The sequence below is a fragment of the Mytilus edulis genome, chromosome 9, assembly GCF_963676685.1.
Source record: "Mytilus edulis chromosome 9, xbMytEdul2.2, whole genome shotgun sequence".
Lineage (NCBI taxonomy): Eukaryota > Metazoa > Mollusca > Bivalvia > Mytilida > Mytilidae > Mytilus > Mytilus edulis.
In genome coordinates this window covers 78,187,638-78,210,893 of record NC_092352.1, presented here as the reverse complement: position 1 = coordinate 78,210,893, position 23,256 = coordinate 78,187,638, and the positions used below count along the sequence as shown (strand labels likewise).

The following is a 23,256-nucleotide window of genomic DNA, read 5'->3' as shown; positions in this document are numbered from 1 at the left end:
ATTAGGATTTTAACCAGAACTGCCCGGACAGAACTATAGTCCTTAGGGAGGAACATTTTCAATCCTTTTCATTAAGACCGGATCGAGTCAAAAACAATGACGAACGGAGTTTAAACTACTGAGCTGATGTTACCCTCGAGCTCGGTACAAGTTTTGATATTTCTGTCATCAAGTTTCAGCAGCAGTATATTTGTAGATGTGTCTGCTTATTAACTAATACTGTGTAATAAAACAAACTGTAATTTTCTTATTTTCTTTATAGGATTCAATTTGAAAACAGAAAATTCCAAAGCTATTGAATTGCCAAAATGGAAGCAGTAACATATTTAAATGGATCTGGAAACATATCAAGTGCTGTCACCGATAAAGACTCTAATTTGACTGTGCTATTACGTAATGTTACAGATATGTTAGACTACTGTGATTTCAACTTAACAGACTCGAAAGAAATGAATAATTCTACATCATCTGTTGGTATGGCATTCAATAAGGCGGCAATAACCATTTTTCTTATCACATCATACGTCATAATTTTCTTTGTTGGTATCGTTGGGAATTCTTTAGTGATCTATGTGGTCCTGCGATTTGCTAAAATGAAAACTGTAACAAATTTATATATACTTAATTTAGCGATATCAGATGCATCGTTTCTGATAAGCCTTCCGTTTATCATAACGACAACTCTGTTGCAACATTGGATATTCGGAACAGCTATGTGTAAAATATACAATGTATTGTATTCAATCAATTTCGTTACAAGTGTTCTAACTTTAACAGTGTTAAGCGGTGATAGATATCTAGCCGTTTGCCACCCGATACGGTCTGGAAAATATCGCACCCTTAATATAGCTTATTTTATATGTCTTATTGTCTGGTCGCTGTCGTTTCTGGTCATGTTGCCAGTAATTTTATATTCAACCACTGTTTCACATTACAAAGATCCAACTCTAAAGACATGTACAATTAAGTGGCCTTCAAACCAGTTACTTCCGCAAGGAAAGGCCTTCACCTGGTACACATTCCTTCTTGGTTTTGCGATTCCCGTGTCAATGATAACTATGTTTTATTCTTCCGTTATTGTGAGGCTAACATGTGTTGGTCAGATGATAAAATCGAAGGGAAAACGTAAATCTCATAGAAAAGTGACCAAGCTTGTTCTAGCTGTTATATTAGTGTATGTTTGTTGCTGGTTGCCGCATTGGGTTTTCCAGATAAATCTGACATTTTTGCCTATATACCAACGACTAAAGGACTGGGAAATATATTTGTTTAATGTTTTTACAGTTTTAACATTTGCAAATAGCATGCTTAATCCGTTATTGTATGCCTTTCTAAGTGACAATTTCAGGAGAAGTTTTGCTAAAGCTTTTAAATGCGTAGCAGCAATAGAGCTAGATAGAAAAACAACAGCCGGAGATACATGTAACAGTGTGTATCCAAAATCTTCACAAAAACATGGAGAGAAAAGAAATGAACGACACAAACCTAAATTTGAACTTGATACAATGAAAACATCGAATACGGGATTTCTCCTCTCACCAGATGAAAACGTAAACACTTCACTCCTTGAAACTAGCAGTGTATATGTAGATAAAGAAAGCCAAACGCAGCAAGATGAAATTTAGCATACTGGAACTCGTTCTCTATGGCAGGTAATATTCATTCATATAAATAAAAACAATGGAACACATCATGCATTTTGCGTCCGTTCCACAATTTCTTTTTCCTTCAGCTATCGGTTCAGTAGTCAATTCGGGTTCATAAGGATATAGTATCGACTCACTCATAAAAGCTTACCCAAACTGTTTCTAAGTTAAGCATTGGCTTGAACATATTTAGGGATATAGTATTCTAAGTTGAATAGTTTGTTTTTATATTCGTCCTTAAATACCTACGGTTCCTCCATCTTGTGTTAGGATCGAACAGCAATCACGTGTCTTCGTCTCTTGTTTTAAGTCGGGAATATGACCGTAGTACATAGATATAAGAATATGTGGTATGAGTGTCTCTCCATACAAGTCACAATTTGTTAAGGTAAACCGTTATAGGTCAAAGTACGACCATTCTCATAGAGCCTTGGCTCGATTTCAATTAATTCTGTAGTTGTACATTGTTAAAGTCTCACGTTTGATTTGGTAATTTTTATGACCTCTCCTCTTTACCCATAAAATTCGTTATTTTTTGTTATTGACCGCTCCTTTTTAAAATTTACCCATAAAGTTCGTTATTTTTGTTATTGACCTCTCCTTTTTAAAATTTACCCATAAAGTTCGTTATTTTTGTTATTGACCTCTCCTTTTTAAAATTTACCCATAAAGTTCGTTATTTTTGTTATTGACCGCTCCTTTTTAAAATTTACCCATAAAGTTCGTTATTTTTGTTATTGACCTCTCCTTTTTAAAATTTACCCATAAACTTCGTTATTTTTGTTATTGACCTCTCCTTTTTAAAATTTACCCATAAACTTCGTTATTTTTGTTATTGACCTCTCCTTTTTAAAATTTACCCATCAAGTTAGTTATTTTTTGTTATTGACCTCTCCTTTTTTAAATTTACCCATCAAGTTAGTTATTTTTGTTATACTGTTTTGTTATATTTCCCTAATGACCTGTCTGTCAATGATTTTGTATTGTTTAGCATATATGTGTCTGTTTTATTGTCATAGGGCTTGCATTTATACAATTTTACCAAAACAAAAAGCGTTATACAATGTTTGGAAATCACCGTTTCTCTAATTTTTAGCGCTATTTTCACATTTCCTGACCGGTGCGAGAAAAATATTTCTCCTCACTAGTGAAAAATCTGTTCTCGGCAAATGATTAGTCGAAATTTGATTATGACATCAAAATGTTTTGTTTTCTTCTCAATTTTCCTATTGTGACGTCATGAAAAAAGGCGACCTTGCCTGATGACGTCGCATATAAAGAGCACAATTTTCTGAAAATCTTTGAAAAAGAACGATAAAAAGCATTAGAGAAACAGATTCCGACACTATAACTCGTGTATTACGATATTTCTCCACTCTCGACAGTTAAATTTTATTACTTAAAGAGCTCGGCAAGCCTCGCGCTTTAAATAATAAAATTTAACTGTCTCGAGTGGAGAAATATCGTAATACACTTGTTGCAATGTTAGAATCTATATTTCTCCTATAGTTGCATTATGCGTTGCCCTTCTAATAAATCATACAAATAATAATCTTTCTCTGTCTTAAAACTGAACATCACATAGCTGTAAACCATATTACATAATATATAAATGACAACATTCCGTGATATAACTTCTTAAGAAGGTAAGAGATCATGCATGATCCAATATGAATAATTATTCAAATTCTTTGTAATGCTAGCGTCAGTCGTCTTGATTTAATGGCACATTTTGAAAGATAGGGAAAGGCAAGAACAAACAGTACATGTAACAAGATGTGGTATGATCGCCAATTTATCATGTACAAAACAATAATCGAAAAACATTACAGGTAAAAAAAACTCATGTAAACTACGGGTAAATTTGCACAAACGTAATACCATTTCTCCGCGCAAATATAATGAGTGTCATTTTAAAATCCGCACAAATTTAAGTCGCCCTTTATTATATATAAAATTATGAAACAACACTCAAACGTGCATTTCACTGTTTACCATTTTATATAAATTAATAAGCGTGTTTTTTTATAACTTAAGGAAACATAAGTACATTGTAATTTAAAAAAAAAATTAAATAAGAAAATAAAGTATGAATGTCAATAAGCAGCCGACAAAGTCCACAGTGCTAAACAACGTCATTTAAGCAATTTTGAAACAATCTAACTAAAAATCAAAGCATTGCAGATGTGTAGGCAATTCAAAAGCCGAAATGACGCAAATCAAAATATGGCATGTTTTCACCTGCATTCGATTATGAATTAACTCGAATAATTCAAGCCCTTTCCGTGTCCGATTTTCTCCCACACGAGGTAGCCTTCGTAGATCAGCGGAATATAACGACTGAATTATTCGGGTTAATTATGAATTACAATTCATAACTAAATGATTAATCACATATTATCCGTTATGATTCCGTCAATTAATTAATTTCCCCTTGTTTTGACGAATATAAATGCAGACAGATGTGCTGAAGTGTTGCATGGTATTGCATATAACGTTATTTAAAACAGACAGCTAGATACCAGGAACATACTATGTATACACATGCCAGAGTCTGAGCTTGATTTGCTATATGATGTTGAAACTAAACTGACGAAAAAAGGTTATTTATTCAAAATCATAAAATGCAAAAAATACATTTTGCAAATAAAACATTTGACATAAAAGTTCATATTTAATATGAAATAATAATACATAATTAATACGAAATTACATCAACTAACATCATATCAATTGAATAAATGACAAAGAATAGCAAAGGTGGGGAGAAAAATCTGCCACAAATCCACTCTTAGGCTGAAAGAGTGGATCCGAAATCCACTCTAAGGCTGAAAGTGGAGAGGATTCTGGCGACGTGAATACAATTTATATATGACTTGACAAAATTTACTAGCATGACAGTCACATACATGTACACCAACCAAATATCATTTTATTATGTAAAATGTTTCCACATTTAGCAGAAATATTAAAAGTTCATATTATCACATACCAAGATATTACTTTTCAATTTTCTCTTACTGGTAAAAATGATTAAAGGTGTAAATTATATTCCGGTCAGGATCACAGCAATTAAATTACAATAGAATCGTCGTTAAGTATGTTCCAGAATTCATATTTCTTCGTACATCCAGACATTTAAGAATAGAATCCTCTATATAATTTAGTACAGACAACTAGTACATTAATTAATCGAAACTGTATCTTTAATCTAAAAAATTCAAACAAAACTAAAGTACATTTTACGAAGCCCTGGATCCTTTCTAAAACGAAGTTTTGTATCTGACTATTTCTGTATGGGATCATGAGCAAATGATTCTCATACTACATTTGACATTTTTCAATCGAAATTGTATAAATATAAAAATCACCACAAGAAACCAAAATGACACAGAAATTAACAACTATAGGTCACCGCAAAGCCTTCAACAATGAACACAGCCCATATCGCATAGTCAGCTTTCAAAGGCCCCAAGATGACCATGTAAAACAATTTAAATAAACGAGAAAACTAACGGCCTTCTTCATATAAAAAATTAACGAAAAACAAAATGTAACACATATACAAATGAAACTACTGAACTACAGGCTCCTAACTTGGGACAGGCACATACATACATAATGTGGCGGTGTGAAGTTCACAGGGAAAAAGTTTTAAATTTAAATTAGCAAATAAGTATCTAATGTAAACCTTTTTTTTTTTTTTAACTCTCAGTTATATTTGTTGTGATCCGAATTGATAGAGACTATAGAAATAATTTTCGTAATACAGTTAAAAGGTTTAAAATGTATGGTAGTAAATAAAGTTGTAAAATGAAAAATATGATATTGTTTCATATAATTAAACTGTACCTTAATTGCGATGAAAGTTAAAAGATGTAAGTTTAACCGAGAAAATATTTATAGGTTTTGACACATACGTTAAACATTAAACCAAACATGCCAAAAGAAAAGAAAAAAAAACAACAATTTAGTTAATAATATTTAATCAGTGATCGGGAAGGACGTGCGCCCTGTGCCTATAGCGCATATTGACACTAAATGGCGCATACAGTGACAAATGTAAGCGCCCACGTGGCGCACGATATTTTTTACTTCGTTTCGAAACGTTTACATATCGTCAAATGAATTTCCAATCGTGTTCCGTACCGCCATGTGTGTGTACACAACTGTGTAATGTTCCTCCAATAATAGGAGCATCTATATAATTTTGGGAAGTCTCGGGTGTTTCCCTATGATAATAGAACCATGTGATTTAACGTCTCGGGTGTTTTCCTATTGTAATAATAGAACCATGTGGTCTAACTGATAACCCGAAAAACGTAATTAACCATCATTCATGATATATTTTTTTTATAAACAACTTTTAATTTGTGAAATTTGGCCAGTACAGACGAGATTTAACTCTAATAATAATCTCATTTAGTTTAGCTTGCTATTATTCCGATACACCTAATCGCTATTTATTCCATTCCGGATAAGTTCTAAAATTACACAACTTTTTCATCCAGTTGAAGCTATCTGGGACCCTGTTTAAACAATTCACCATGCATGATACTTTTTAATGAGACCTGTTTAAATTACTTCAAACAAAATGTTTTTTTACTTCAATTTTAATTTCGAAAAAAGTGGATCATGATACTATATCAAAGTTTCTTGATGATCACTTTCTAAAGTTTTTTCTCCCTCAGCTCACTACTGATGACCTCCATTTTTCGGCCGGTGACCCAAACAGGAAGTTGTATAAATGACTGTTTTTCCCGGAATGAACTAAATAGCGATAAGGTGTATTGAAGAACCCCAAAGACTTTTTAGGAATATAGTTTTTGTCTCCATAAAAGACGCTTAACTGTCCTTGTCATTTTTTGGTCATTGCATGGCTCGTTTTGACATTTTGTAAACATGACTTCAGCGATTTGTTGTTTTGTTCTAATTTATGGTACTCTATACTGTTATTCTTGTCACCGTGATGAAGTTATAATAATACAAGAAGTGCAGAGGAAATGCCTGAAATGTCTTCTGATACGGAACGTCTGGAATAAGTATGGTATCGACGAAGACCAAAATTTAATGTACAAAAAAAAAACCATGAACATGAACAAGGCAACAGTACCAGTTTAAACATTGTAAATTAAGGTTAACTTAAATATTGTTGGGGTTGGAAGAAGTTATTGTATATTCATTGAAATTGAAATTACAGAGTCACACGAACAATATCTATGATTTCATTTTAAATCATAAAGGTAAGTACCAACACCTCTTTGCCAAAATATACTGATCACTTTTTTTTTTTTTTTTTTTACAGAAGTCAATTTAAATGGCCCACTCATTTGACAACATGGCCCATTATTTTTAAAATGGCCCATTGAATTTGTTTTTGAGGGGCCCTGGGCCCATAGTGAAACAAACCTTCCAGATCACTAAACTGGTTATTATTAATAACCAGTTTAGTTAAATATAAAACTTTGGTTTGTGATGGATTTACCTCTAAAGACCATAGCATTTAGTACAACAATGGAATAAACCATCAAGTCTTTTTATATATATAATTTGAATAATTAATATGAATTAGATAGACAACATTAAAAACCATATCATGATTTACGAACAATTTATGTATACAAACAGGCCATAAAATTAAAAAAACAATTTAAAGGTAGCCTATCGAATGATCGCATTGACAGTCTGAACAATGTGTAAAGACAGCACCGGCAGGATGACGGCAATTAGGACACATTCGTATGAAATAAAGATCCTAAACGTTTTAGCAGGCAATACTGACCCAAAACAAGATACGGCGAAATTATGTGAAATAAAGATAATAACCGTTTAGCAGGCAATTCTGACCCATAACAGGACAGTTGTAATTATATGAAATAAAGATCATAAAACGTTTTGGCAGGCAATGCTGACCCAAAACAAGACAGTTGTAATTATAAGAAATAAAAATCATAAAATGTTTTGGCAGGCAATGCTGACCCAAACCAAGACCGTTGTTATTGTATGCAACAGAGATCATAAATGTTTTGTCGGATAATACTGAACCGCAACAGCTGAAGTATAAAGTTCTGATATTAAATTTATTCTTTTAAGCTGTAAAAATCCATAAACGCATATGATTTCTACAATTTATAGTTTAATTAAGTAGGACACTCTGACCCTTTGACCAGACTAGAGACATCATACATTTAGAGTATTAATAGCTCACTCTTTTATTTAAGTCGGTTAATACATCTATGTTAATAAATTAAAACAGAATTATCTTCTCTGCTGTCTTAAATTATTTTATTCCGCCTAATTTTCAATTAGCAAATAAAATTGGTTATGATGTACAGTTAAGGTCTTCGTGATTAATTTCTAACCTTGAACAATAGATAACAAATATTATTCCATATTGGTATTATTTTAGTAGGTTTCTCTATATGGATTGGATTTTGAATAAAAAAGCATATTCACCTGAGAAAGTGTTATTCACATGCGCTAAACGTCACGCGCTTTTACGTGCAACGTTATGGTAAAATGTTTCATGTAAAATTTGTTTCGGTATATGTTTGTCATTAAATAAATTTTCTTCTTCCGCCGGCCTCAGTGAATATCATTTTTTCAAAAGTCAATAAAACCGCATATTTACCTCATCAAAAGTAATTGTATAATATTCAATATAATAAAATGTGTGTAATAAGCTTTTTCCATGAGAATAAGATAACCAGGTATAGAGAGATCACGTCTCCTTAATTATACTTTTTTTATTCAAATATAGCAGTCTTTTGCTTGTTTACCTACATTTTGACGATGTATTATACCTGTACGCGTTATTTTTCTATTCGAAAATAAAACGCTCGAGAAACTGATTGTTTTACAGTATAATTATGCATTTTGAGGACAATGACTGAGGGATGTCGATTTTGATTCATTTCTATGGAGCTACATGCATGTCTTATGCAATTTATAAAAGAAACGAGTTTTGGGTCAATAAAAGGATATAAATGAAGTTTAAACTCTTTAATATAAAGGATATTAAAAGACAGGGGCGGTTCCAACCACATGTAAGAGCGTTCATTGTAACCCACCTTCCCTTTGTATCTGCCACTGTAGGAGAAACAAAGTTGGGTGTTTTTTTTTTGTTGTTTTTATGTTAAAGAACAGTGATTACTCATGTCCTTTTAGAGACAAAGATCCTTTACAATAATAGCTTATCAGTACTGCTTTTTGAACTGACATACATTTCAAGGAAATACAGAGGCGTTATTAATCATTATTGTAAGGTTATATTGATTGGGTTGTAATTAACCTAGAAATATCTAAAAGCAGAGTAAAAAATTAAAGGGTATATCTTTTTTCAAGCATTACAAACTTCAATGGCAGTGTTGTATTTGTATCTAGTTTCAAGTTAATCGATTATTTTCAATATAGCAATTTTGCAAGTCTCGATTTCTATCAATATTTAATTGTTTCTGATTGGCCATTTTCCATTAAACTTGTGAAATACTTAACGGCAATTTTAAATGTAAAAAACTGATTTATATGACCTAAGTGGTTTTTTTTTATCAACTCAAAGATAGCATCTACACAATTAAGAACGACTGTTTGTCGGAGGTCGAATTCGTAGTTTTGAGTTCAGTAAATATAGCGTATTCAAATCAATTTTAAAACATATTAAGGGAGCAACCATTGGATTTTTTAGGAGGGGGGGGGGGGGGGGGGGGGGGCTAGGATGAAACATTTTGCCCTGCATTTTTTGAAGTTGTCATCTCGGTCCTGCCTTTTTTTTATTTTTCACTCTATTCTGTCCTGCTTTTTTTTTATTAGTTTATCCTGACTTTTTTTTACATAATTTGTCATCCTGCCTTTTTTCCCCAAGTTGCTCATCCTGCCCTTTTTTTTTTACTGGAAACACCTGTCCTGCCTTTTTTTCAAATTTCATCCTAGCACCACCCTCCCCCCCCCCCCCCCCCCATACAAATCAAATGGTAGCTCCCTAATGTATTATAAGGTTTTATTCATGATATTGTTTTAAGCTAATTTAATAAATTATGTTTGTATTTCTCCATGACAATATTTCAATCATCGATTCAAACTGATAAATCTTGTGCACTTTTCTGTATTTATATTTTTCTATTACACTGCATGAAATAATTCATATTCGGCATGTTCAAAATTGTCCATTGGGAACCATTAACATTTAAGGATCCAATTTAATGTCGATAACAGAATTTTATAATGCATTCAGTGCATAGGGAGATGTCTATTATTAGAAAATTCAATACAAAGAAAACAGATATTTTCATATAATTTGAATTGTGTTTGAATAAAAGATAAGTGTCATCACTTTTATCCTACATCCTGGCAATTTATCTTCATGACAGCTATAAGCGAGATAATGAATACGCATATGATATTTGCACAGCTCATTTAGTATGAGCAATCGGTAGTAAGGGCTTTTGTTGAAGTGACAGTTTCGTATCTTACTCAATGTCTGGGCCAAAGACATTAATAAAGATTTGTATCCAACGATAGCATTCACGTGTGAATTTTGATTAAAAACTCTATACTAGTATATCAAACGAATACTTATCGCTTAATTAATAACGATCCAACAGATAAAAAAATACAACAAATATTCATATGTTCAGAATGGATAATGCAAAAAAAATATTCCTTATTTTCTTCAATAACTGAGAAAAACAAAGCTATCTGAGCTCATTTTTCAAATTGTTTATGAAGCTCGTTCTGTATCCGGCATTGTACGTATTTTATGTTTGGTCTAATAATTCGTTTTACATTCTGCTTTAAAAGAGCCCAAGTAAACGAATGGCCTAAATATTTCATCTAAAGTATCACATGCCTGTCAACATTGATGTTGTGAGTTCGAACCTAACATGTTAAAGGTGTGATCAACGCGACGCTGTCTTGATAAACTTGAAAAGCTAGTTCCATATCGAAATTAGATGGTTCTTGCAATGTACTCCGCGTGTTTCTCCATCAATAAAAACTTGCATGCATGATACACTCATGTATGTGTGTGTTTGTGTTTATAAACATAATGCACAATAAAAGAAATAAAAAGAAATATTTAGTCAATAATATACGAAATTGTTAATTAACTTAAATTAATTTATACACTTCGAAGATTAAGTTAAATTAGCAACGTTAAACATACCATCATATTAACTAAGCAAGAAGTTAAGGGGAAATCTTTATCCAATCATACCACAATTCAACTACAAAATGAATATTCAAATATGGTACATAGATATAGGAAGATGTTGTGTGAGTGCCAATGAGACAACTCTCCATCCAAATAACAATTTATAAAAGTAAACCATTATAGGTCAACGTACGGCCTACAACACGGAGCCTTGGCTCACACCGAACAACAAGCTATAAAGGGCCCCAAAATTACTAGTGTAAAACCGTTCAAACGGGAAAACCCCGTAATGATCAGATTGAAAGTTTTCCCGCTGAATTGGACGTTCGTCCAATGTCGATTAGTTTGTTTTATGATGACGATATTTTCAGATAAGCATCTTAATATATTTTCTCTATTTTCAGATAAAGTATCATCGATGTAAATTACAGGGATCATGACACCAAAGATGTGGATCGCATATTTCATAATTAATCATGTTGGACAAAGCTAATTTATAAATCCAAATTAGTTTCGTATTCATATTATAAATGTATTGTATTTTCGATGTTAAAAAAAATAAAATTATGTACATATTATATTATTCATTTACATCGAAACACACAAATACACAATAATTCTCATGAATAAATATAAGAGACAAATAATGAAAAAATTAAAACTATCATACGAAGAAAATACCATTGCCGAAAGAATAAGACGAACGAATAAACAAACCGCATAACAAGAAAAACTAAAACCAACTCATAACAAAAAATAGTCCATAGTACGCGGATGGCCCACTCGAACTATCATTTGATATCTTCAGTGGACCGTGAAATTCGGGTCAAAACTCTAATTTGGGATTCAAAAAAATAGATCATATCATATGGAACATGAATACTAAGTTTCAAGTTGATTTGACTTCAACTTCATCAAAAACTTTATACACCAAAAACCTTAACCTGAAGCGGGGCAGACCAACGGACGAACGGACAGACGGACATAAGGAAGCACAGAACGAAAAAAAATATTGCCACTAGGTGAGGCATTAAACAAAATAAAGATAAGAAGATGTGACATGATTAACAATAAGACAACTCTCCACCAGAGACTAAATGGTACAGAAGTTACTTACTTATTGGCCACAGCACGAACTTAAACAATGAGTAAAAGTCATACCGAAAAGTTGCATTGTAGCTACATGTATAACTATATTATAGATAACATAAAAACAAAAATATTATTATATCAAAAAGTTTATCAACAATAGTTTACCGTTACAAAATTTAATGATAAATTGTGTGTATGGATAAGTGTGTCTCCAAATGTGTTTACTGAAGAATAGGCCTGTTATATCCGGTAAGTCTTTATACTCCCTGGGTCGAATCAATTAACGAGGATAGTGGAGACTAAAATGGCGTCTGGTTTAACTAGTCTTGGTGTTTAACTCATAAATCGAAAATTAACTGACAACGCAATGGCTAAAAAATAAAAAATAAAAAAAGTACACAAGACACAACATAGAAAACTAAAGACTAAGCAACACGAACCCCACAAACAAAATGGGGGTGATCTCAGTTGCCGCCCGGGAGTGTAGTGTACTGTCGTAAAGTTATAAATGTCAACTAATTCAATGGGTAAAACAAAGCACATAATGTATGTAAAACATCCAACGAGTTTTTACACCTCAACATTAGGCCGTTATTTTTCTTGTTTGAATTGTTTGTTGAATTTTTCATGACTATGTGGTATGTTTTTTACTCATTGTTGAAGGCCTTACGGTGATCTGCAGTTGTTAATTTCTGTGTCATTTGGTCTCTTGTGGAATATTGTATTATTGGCAATCATACCACATCTTAGTATTTATATTTGTTAGATACCCTCCCCATATACATGTACCTCTGGCCAATATCGAATAAACAAACATCCTGCAATACGCATAGTTCAACTCAGTTTAACAGAAGCCCATTTCCGATGGTAGAATAGGTCAGAAAAGTACACAGTAACAACGATCAATACAAGTTAACAAAGGACTACTGGCAGTTACTGACATGCCAGATCGGGACTAACTCAAATAATTCTTCGCCCTCTAGCGGCATATTGCCTGTTAATGTATCAATTGAAGATTGAAGTCGGAGATGCGACGGCATACAACGACTTACGTTATTCGGGTTGGATTCAGACCTCATTTAAACTAATTGAAAAATTATGTCTTTATCATATGAAAATCGAGCACACTCCACCCAGTTAATGGTTTAGTATCATGCCATCATAAATCATACGATCGCGAGTAGAATAAATTGGTTTTAGAATAAATGTGTTCATTTCCGATTCAAAGATCATATGATAAAATCAGTATTGAATAAAATAGAATCCTTTTAAAGGGGAATATTTCGATAGATTTTGTTTAAGTGACGAATTTTAGCTTTCCTGGTCCTACGCTTTATAACAATACTATTATATCTATAAAATAAGAAGTGTTATTTTTACACTTTGTAAGTAAAGATTTCTTATACTGAAAGTAAAGTAGACATATTTCAACATCTCCTTATTTGTATAGAAAGATAATAGAAAATCCATCTACTTTTAACTGAGTAAACATTTTAATGTTCAGAGCCATTCGACGAAGAAGGAAAACATATAATTGGGGAAATACAAAGAATAATATATACAATTACAACCCTTAAAACCATGTACAGTCAATATGTAAAAATCAAATATATAATTATATTCAGTTTTTCTACAACGTTTAACAATGTTAAAAAAAAAATTCAACAAACCTTTAGAAATTTCAGCTTTACTAAAGGCGGCAATATTGTTTTTTGAGGATTGGGTAAGCATGAACTTAATGATCAACCTTTATCCTGCAATCGACCTTTCTGGTATACAAATACAGATAGACAGATACCACGAAGTGATATTCGTAAACTATAGCTTACGTCAATAGTCTTCTGCTTCTATCATAAGCGAACAGTCATGATAAAATTATTTTAACGTCACAGTTACATTCGGGGTCCTTGTCGCAGTGCGCGTTTTGGTCGTGTCGATTCCATTCAAAAACAAATTTAACAGTTTTGAAGGAAACCAAAACAAATTCGTATAAGCTCATTGTTAAATGGCAGGATTGGAACTATTTTTGAACAGTGTAAGATAATATAAAAGCATATTTGTACTAGCTCTATGATTAAAAGATAATTAAAAAAGCTATCATAAAACACTAAAAAAAAAGTTAACACGAAACGAGAGGAAATTTTAACGACACAAGAGAGATAACTCTATGTCACACGACAAGGTTCCTTCATGAAGAATAGTGGAAATAAAACAAAAAACGAATGACGACATATTCAAAACATAGATCACATCAGAATATTTGACTTTTAATAACTAAATTAAATATAAATTGTTATTAAACTTTTTAACAGTATGATATCAGAGGTATGTGTAAGGTACAAATGTATCTGTAAAGCTATGTTCGAGCAGGATTTGTTTTTAATTTTGAATATATAACGTTGAATATCAACATACGTCTATTCTTAATGCACTACTTTTAAACTGCTTTATTTACAATAAGCACGTGATTCTTAATAACAATTATTATCAAACACGAAAAAAACAGCAGACCTCAAAATACCTTTCGAGTTAACGATTTTAATCCTTTTTAACTATTATTTTAAAACAAAGGTACCATACATGTACATGTATTTACACAGAGTGTTCAATTCATACACAAAATGATCTTTCAATCGCTGTAAGACAAATAATTTGATTCCTACCCATGATGTTTCATTTTGTATGAAAACAACCCCAGATTATAGAATTATTAACTCCGATAAATCAACTTCATTTGCTGGCATTGTTCGAATACGTTGAACAGAAGGTCATACTTTTAAAAAAACGTAAGTTTTTTTTTTTAAAAGAAAGTCGAGTGCGTAAGTCTTTCGGGCAGTACATAACCTCTACACTATTTAAGACTTCTACATTGCCTTCCCGCGACAGCACAAGGTAACTAGGAGCTAGCATCCTAGACATTATTGTAGAGGATCTCGGAGCAGCACGGGCCCTAGAGATGCAATGTGTAGGCCCATCGGCGCGTTGACACGCCCTTGCACTCACCAACCTTGTCCCAACTATGGGTAAATAGTTCCACTGCCTTGTGGCTAGATTTGTGAAAATCAAAATGCTATGGCTAGACCCAGAAAGAAAAGCCGGGAAGATGGAACTCGTCAGCCATGGCAGGCATTCGTCTATGGGAAGGAAAACCTAGACAACAAAACTCCATCCGACAGGTAGTAGGTGTCTCGTATGGCTAATCACAAGACAGAGTAAAAAGAAGCTGATTACGGAAACCAAAGATACATTAGTGCCTTAAATGCCGACCGGCATGAAGAGGATAGGTGAGGTGAAGTTTTCTTTATTTGAATTTTTTTTTTATCAAAAATACAATAAATCTTGCTAATAAATATAACTGTTACACCATGATAAACTAAGTATGCTAGCATGATGTACAAAAAAATGTACATGAATAATAATTATTGAAATTTGATAAATATTTTACGAGCTATGTATCAACTTAAACAACTGCATATGTTCAAATCAGCTGTATGGTGTATATGGAAGGAGAAAAAAAGTACCAAAGGGACAATAAACCTCATAAGTAAAAAATAAACTGACCATGCAAAAATAAAAAGAATCATAAGACAAACGACAGTTTATAACACACAGCATTGAAAACAATAGACAAGGGGTTATCTAACATTTCTGTTTAAGGTGTTCCGAAAGGGTAATCAACATTTTACTGGTTGATTTCACGTTGAATAGGAACACATGCATAATCCTAGTCAATTGGTACTGATGTAGTGTTTGTAGGTCACTTTATTTGGTTCATTTATTTATTTCATTATTAGTAATTTTCAATTTTTTTTTTCGAAATATTGCTAAGTTAAATAAATTTTATAACTTTCCAAATTTTTCATTTATCAAATTTTAGTGACGTAACAAACCTCGGTTAGATTATTTAAATTATGAATTAAGGTTTTTGTATAGAACTTTAAAGTAAAAAAAAAAGTTACCAGTTTACGAATATTGAGATTCGATTAACTGTTTAGTACGGAAGCGTATTAGCGCCACACATTTTATTTTTTTTATTTTTCTTCCTATGTTTGCGTTATAACGCAAACCTTTGCGTTATAACGCAAACCTTTGCGTTATAACGCAAACCTTTGCGTTATAACGCAAACCTTTTGCGTTATAACGCAAACCTTTGCGTTATAACGCAAACCTTTTGCGTTATAACGCAAACCTTTGCGATATAACGCAAACCTTTGCGTTATAACGCAAACCTTTGCGATATAACGCAAACCTTTGCGTTATAACGCAAACCTTTGCGTTATAACGCAAACCTTTGCGATATAACGCAAACCTTTGCGATATAACGCAAACCTTTGCATTATAACGCAAACCTTTGCGTTATAACGCAAACCTTTGCGATATAACGCAAACATCTTTATTTCAATTATTCATTAAGTTTTGTATATATGTCCGTCTGTCATTCATTTCGGATGTGATTTACTAGTAGATAAAAAAAGAAACATACATACAAGGCCAAATCATTATAATAAATATGCATAGGAATAATGGAATAATTGAAGTGCAATTATACATAAATTAAGACTGATTTGTGCATCAGAAAAGTATATAATTTAACAAGAAAATAGATATAGTATATAGTCATATTAAAATTGAAAGATCAAAAATAATGTCATACAATTGTGAAACCTCCAAGTCAAATAGACAAAATGATCTTTCTGCTTTAAAATGAATTATTAATAAGGAAACATTTTTTTTAAATCTCAGAATATGATCAAGATTCTTTGATAGAAAGTCATTGAATTTTCATTTCAATATAATGAAGTATTTTTAAGATGCTTGGGTAGCAATTTGAATAGAGAGAACATAATTTTATTAATGAAACATCTTCATTCTATACATTTATTGCCAAAGGGTAGCTTGTTTGAATGTAACCTACTTTACACAGTTCTCAAACGAGAGCTTACTTTGGAAGTATATTTATATTCGGTTATAGCTATATTAGCAGGGTTGATTTTTTTCTTAGGTATAACCTCAATTTACTCAATTTTCTTTGTAATATATATACTAGTAGTAACTTGGATATCGTTTTTGGGGACCTTATAGTTTGTTGTTTAGTGTGAGCCAATGCTCCGTGTTGAAGACCGTAATTCGGCCTATGATGGTTTACTTTTACGAATAGTGACTTAGATGGAGAGTTTTCTTGTTGGCACTCATACCACATCTTCTTATATTATTATGCTCATTATTAGTCATTGATATGATCTAATTATTCAAGTAGTTTACTTTGCAATTACTACAAAGGTGATAAATTTTATTATATCCAGCCTCCTCCATTAATAACTACTGTTTCCTTTGAATCTTAAATAAGAAATAAGATAATACAAATGTTTGCGTTATATCGCAAAGGTTTGCGTTATATCGCAAAGGTTTGCGTTATAACGCAAATGTTTGCGTTATAACGCAAAGTTTTGCGTTATAACGCAAAGGTTTGCGTTATATCGCAAAGGTTTGCGTTATATCGCAAAGGTTTGCGTTATAACGCAAAGGTTTGCGTTATATCGCAAAGGTTTGCGTTATAACGCAAAGGTTTGCGTTATAACGCAAAGGTTTGCGTTATATCGCAAAGGTTTGCGTTATAACGCAAACATAGGAAGAAAAATTAAAAAAAAAATGTGTGGCGCTAATACGCTTCCGTAGTTTAGTTTGTCAATTGTTTAGTTTATAGTTATTTATAAATAGCTCTAGAAAAGATTATAGTTCGGGGTCATTATTTGTTGACATTTTTGTACGTGTCTCAAATCGATGACTTGAACCTAAAGACGGACATTTAAAGTGAGCTTTAAATGCAAAACCCTGAGATCACATTAAATGCAAAACCCTGAGCTCACATTAAATGCAAAAACCTGAGCTCACATTAAATGCAAAACCCTGAGCAGAATGATAGAGTTGTGTGGTTTTAGAAATATTGTTGAGACTGCTGAATTAGAGACCATTGAATATGTGCTGTTTACTACAAGTTACATGTACTTTACTACATTACAATTTTTATTAAAGACATGCTTGACTTAAGTCTTGTGATTACAAATCATTCTTGTTTAACAAGAATGATTTGTAATCACAAGACTTAAGTCAAGCATGTCTTTAATAAAAATTGTAATGTAGTAAAGTACATGTAACTTGTAGTAAACAGCACATATTCAATACTCCCCTTTGTGTCGGAAATAATCTAGACATCAGCCAATTCCCTTTGAGTATTAACTGTCATGGTTTGATATTTGGTACCACCAACTCTGAAATTTTGGTATGAAAGTTTAAATTGCCAGAATGTGTTTCAGTCCTTTCTGACTACAGGTTGCACTTTGTAAATACAGCTGTTTCTCAAACCACGTCTCTTTTGGGGAGATTTAGAATATTCATAGAAAATTAATTTTGTTTATATATATACTGGTTCCCAGTTATGATCTCTGTGTTCCATCTCAAAGAGACATAACTTGGGAATGTTACCAGTAAATATACATGCGCAATTTATTTATATTAAAATCTGTGGTAACCTTTTATTCGAGCTAGGGGTAGTTAAAAAAATTAGTGTTAGTTTAAATTGTGAGAAGTTCAGGGCATATAAACGTTAAAAATATGCCGCACAGCCCTATATTTTGACCTTTGAAAAAAAATTATAGTGCATATATGAACTTTCAATTCTAGGATAAGATTTTATTCAAAATTTCATAGTAAAAGTGGTACAGTTTTAGCCGTAAAAGGAGTTCCTATGGTAAATTGCATTGTCAATATTTACAGAAATGCAACCTACAGACCGCTTGTGTGTAAGCATTTTCAGGACAGAAAAATCTTATTATGTTCCAATTATCCTTCAGTGATTTAATTATGCGCTGGTTATTCTTTTAATATTTGGTACCCTATTTATTTTTCTGGCCTTGAAATTGAAAACTAGTTTTCGAAAAGGATGACGTTACGTTTGAATATTCCCGTGCTTTAAACAACCACTGTCATCAGTTCAGGCTAGTTACATACAGTCCGTCTGTCTTTTCCTCTTTTATTTTATTCATTGTTTAATATGAAACGTATGACATGCATTAGCTTGACTCTGACGCTAGCTGTAGTGATGATTTAGAATTTTTCTTCAAATTAAGGTAGAACTAAACATACCGAGATATATTCCATTCGAAATGCAGCTAGATTAGTGTGGTATGAAACTGGGACAAATTATTGTATACTAAAATTTTTCCAGAACACTTGAGTTTGTAAATTCTTATGTACATTAATTTAATTTTCTCGAAAACCTGTTATTAGAATACCGTCAGCTCCGGATACTATTCCGTCTTGCGACGGACCAGATTATTTCACATGTTAGCATAGATACATGATGTCCGATACTATGAAAGTGTGAGTGCGGTCAAGGTCAAAGGTCAGCATCTGGATGGCCATAAGAGTAGACTAGTCAATCTTTTTAACCATTTGAGGAAGATGTCAGAAGCTACTTGTGACTGAATATAGTTAACATCAGATATTTAGTTCTTGAATCTGTTAACTGGTGGCATAAACCGGTAAATTATGAATGTCTGAAAGTACCTAACAGCCATGTTTGCCCATCTCCAGGACCCAACACATCGTGTTTCTGCAGTACAGTATATGACAAACTAGAATATTTCGTGGCTCATATGAAGGGTGGGTGCTTCATCAGGGGTCCTGACCCAATCCTTCATGTTGTACTAAGCTTTGACTACCGAGCTAGTCAGTATTTCTTTTAAGTTACGATGTCTACTTTACGCCACCATTGGTAGTTTTTGGAAATAAATCCCTACATTTCGCATTGCGAAGTAGTTTTTTATAGTGTTTTTCAAAGCTTTATTTATATTTCATAACGAAAAGTGATATTTAGTTACCAATACTTTGCTGTATGGTCGGGTTGTTGTCTCTTTGACACATTCCCCATTTCCATTCTCAATTTTAGTGGTATCTGCTTGTCAGATTTTTGTTTAAAGCGGAGTAACTCTGATCGTTCGATATTGAGAGAAGATTAACAGTTACGACCCAGCAGGCACACAACGTTGATTTAACATTGAATCAATGTTTATTTTCTATGTTAAAACAATGTTGAATTATTATTAGATTTTGCAAATTTGTATCAACGTTGAAATCCTATGTTGAATCAACGTTGATCTTCAACATTGAATCTATATAGAATAATAGTTGCTTCAACAGGCTTCAACATTGTTTCAACCAATAGCTTAATTTGAATTCAGATTGAATTCAAGGTGAATACATGTACAATACTAGTATTCAACACGGAATCAAAATTGGTAAGTGATTGTGTTCAACTGTGTTTCCACCTAAACTAATATGTTTCAATCCTCCTGTATTTTCTTTGTCTTGCAGTCCATAATTTTATACTGTAGCTATTGTCTTCTCTATGCGCTCAATATGCAAAACGCTATAGCAATATTCTGCCTCAGGAAACCTGATCCAATAACTGCTCCATTAGACCCAAGTTTGAAAAATAATCTCAAAACAAAATTGATTATCTTTAAATAAAGTCATTGTCTGGTTATATTTGACATGGTGTGTTCTTTAGTTCATTGTTGAAGACTTTATGGTAACGCAAAGATATATAAATAATGCTCTTTGGTTGATGGTTGTTTTGTTAACAATAGGTACAAAAATAAAAAGTGTTTGGGTGCACAAAACTTTTAGTACAATGTAGTTGCCATTGACTGCCAATTACTTGTAAAATATCAGTAATTTTCAACAATAAAACTGAGTGACCACATTCGTGTGATGAGAGCATGGCTTGACAATGATGATGATAACAACCAATCAACTGAATAACAAATATGGGTGTTGAGGGATATCCTACGAACCATAATTTAACCACCAAGATTTTTTTAACATTTAACAACATGCTTACAACAACACAAATTATCATCCAAGAGAATTATTGATTTCGAAAGCGCACAACCCTTAATACACAAATGTTGCTCAATGTCTATTTGAAATATCTGAGTGGTCAAAATATACAACAAAGTTTGCTGTTCGGACACTTCCTATCCTATGTATTCTAATGTCCAACCACTGATTAAAGAGAAATATTCAATACGATAAAATTAAAATAAATTTATTTATTAATACTGAAACTTTTTATTTATTAATAGTGAAACTTCAACTTCTTTTTTCTCACACCTTGTCTTTTTGGAGCCTGTTTTAGAAAGTTTATTGTTTTTTCAGACACTTGAATTGCTGTTCCGTGATTCCATCTAGGTCTTCATGATGACATCTACAAAATCAAAAGTTATAACATTGTAAAGTTGTATTCTGTTCAACACATTTAACTATTTTAACTTCATAATGATTTTACTTTAAAGTATAAATAAAAAGCATAAGAACCGGTGAAAACTAAAGTAAATAACAGTTGTCCTTTGAAGTCTCAACTACATTTCCTTTTAGATAGACTAGAAGGACTTGGGTATAATCTGCAAGAAAATCCTAACTACTACATTTTAATTTGAACAATTGAAGGTTTATCCATTTATGTCTTTTTCTGTATTACTTGTGCTGCGGCATGGATATCTGACTAATTGACATATTCAAGTATGGTAAAGGGGGTTCTTAACACGGAAACACGTGAAATAAAAATACAAAAAAACCACTGGACTGAAAATAAAAATTTGGATAAAGGAAGCACGAAAAATTAAATTATGAATATTATTAAGGAAAAAAGTACTAGAATTTTATACTCAGACGTTATTGGAGATCACACAGTCATGATAATGGACACGAAGACCCTGCAGTCACCTTTTCGCTTCTGCTTGTTGCATCCGAATCATGGAAAAGATAACTTGATCGCAATTAATATCCTGGTAACATATACTATATATACTTCTTTTGTGACAATTCTGGTATCCACAACTACTGGGTTTTATATATTGTTTAGCCAACGTTGATTCAGTGTTGGTATTTCAACACAATGTCAATTCAACGTTGAAACAATGTACTAATTTCAACGTTGCATTGTCAACGTTGAATCAATGTTGAATATTTGTTGATCAATGTATAACCTTAAATCAACAATGATTCAACGTTGTTTCAACAAAGTGTGCCTGCAGGGGATGTATTTCATGCTCCTTATACATGTTATATATCTCTTTTGCTTAAATTGGCCTTTTAATTTACAAATTGTATCTTTTAAATTCTGCGTGTTACTGTTGTTTCGGTGGTGGCTAATAGCTTCCCCTTTTATAAATCCAGAGAAGACTGCTGGGTTGTGCATACACGTCCTATCTAAATATTGTAACGTTTTTGTAGGTTTGATGTGGCTCTTTATATCAAGGACACCGGTGTTCCTGAACCTCAACCCTTTATGTACGACTGTATCGAGAAAAGTATTTCTTCGTTTGAAATTTCATAAGTAAACTTTAATAAAGGGTGATGATCATTTGCTATTTGAAAAAAACTCCTCAACCTCTTCTCGTGATGAATGAACTATTATAAACGTATCATCTCTATACCTTCCGTAAAATAAGATCTTATTTCTATAGTTATATTTTTCAATAATTTCATTGATAACTTCGATTGCTCTAATATCACAAATTGGGCTGCATTTACTTCCCATACTATATATTGTCTATTTTCTGTACAAAGTATCGGTCATTTTAACAAATTTAACAAGAACTATCTTTAAAAAAGATATCCGACGTATTTAAATTTGAGTATATGTTTAAAACTATCATTTCGATAACCTTCAGAAGCACAATGACTTAATGATGCAGGACCTCTTTAATTAAATCTCCATCTGAATGTAGCTACAAGAAGGCGATTGCAGTGCACTGAAAACCTGCATAGTTTGACACAATTTGTCCTTGGTGGCAACGCCCGTCCACTACCTTCGTCTTGTGAACAACAATGCTCTAACTATCTGAAAATCAATGAATTACCAACAAAAGAACGTTACAAATTGTTTTGTGAATTTTCCGATTATATTTAAATAAGTGATTTACCATTTAAATAACGTTCTCTCTGTTTGTGTTCAGTATTCTCGGTCCTCGTATCTTTCTGTTTACATTCACCAAAACCCCGCGGAAATATCACATGCGTAGGTGCGTTCTAAAAGTCATGTACGTTCGTACAACCAAGTTTACAATAAAAATTGTATAATTGTCCCGAATAAACAGCTGTCATGGATGCAAAGAGCTATTGAAGAAACAATTAGTTTAATAAAAATATAAATCTTTGTAATATCTAGTTCAAATATTTATAGTTTTTCACTTGCTTTCCATCACGATATAATTAACGAGACGTTTTTTTCAAACACAACCAAATCACCCACCATGACAGCATTTTGTCCAATCGCAGAAGGGATTTTTGAGCATGCGTATTCTG

General features: G+C 32.4%; 1 protein-coding gene across 1 annotated transcript; it reads left to right on the top strand.

Annotated features, from left to right (window-relative positions):
* The first annotated feature begins 266 nt into the window (after positions 1–266).
* Positions 267–11,372, top strand: LOC139489115 (somatostatin receptor type 2-like). Its single transcript, XM_071275246.1, has 2 exons — positions 267–1,652; positions 11,199–11,372. Exon 1 carries the CDS (start codon positions 309–311, stop codon positions 1,623–1,625), a length of 1,317 nt encoding a protein of 438 aa, XP_071131347.1. The 5' UTR covers positions 267–308; the 3' UTR covers positions 1,626–1,652; positions 11,199–11,372.
* Positions 11,373–23,256: the final 11,884 nt, after the last annotated feature.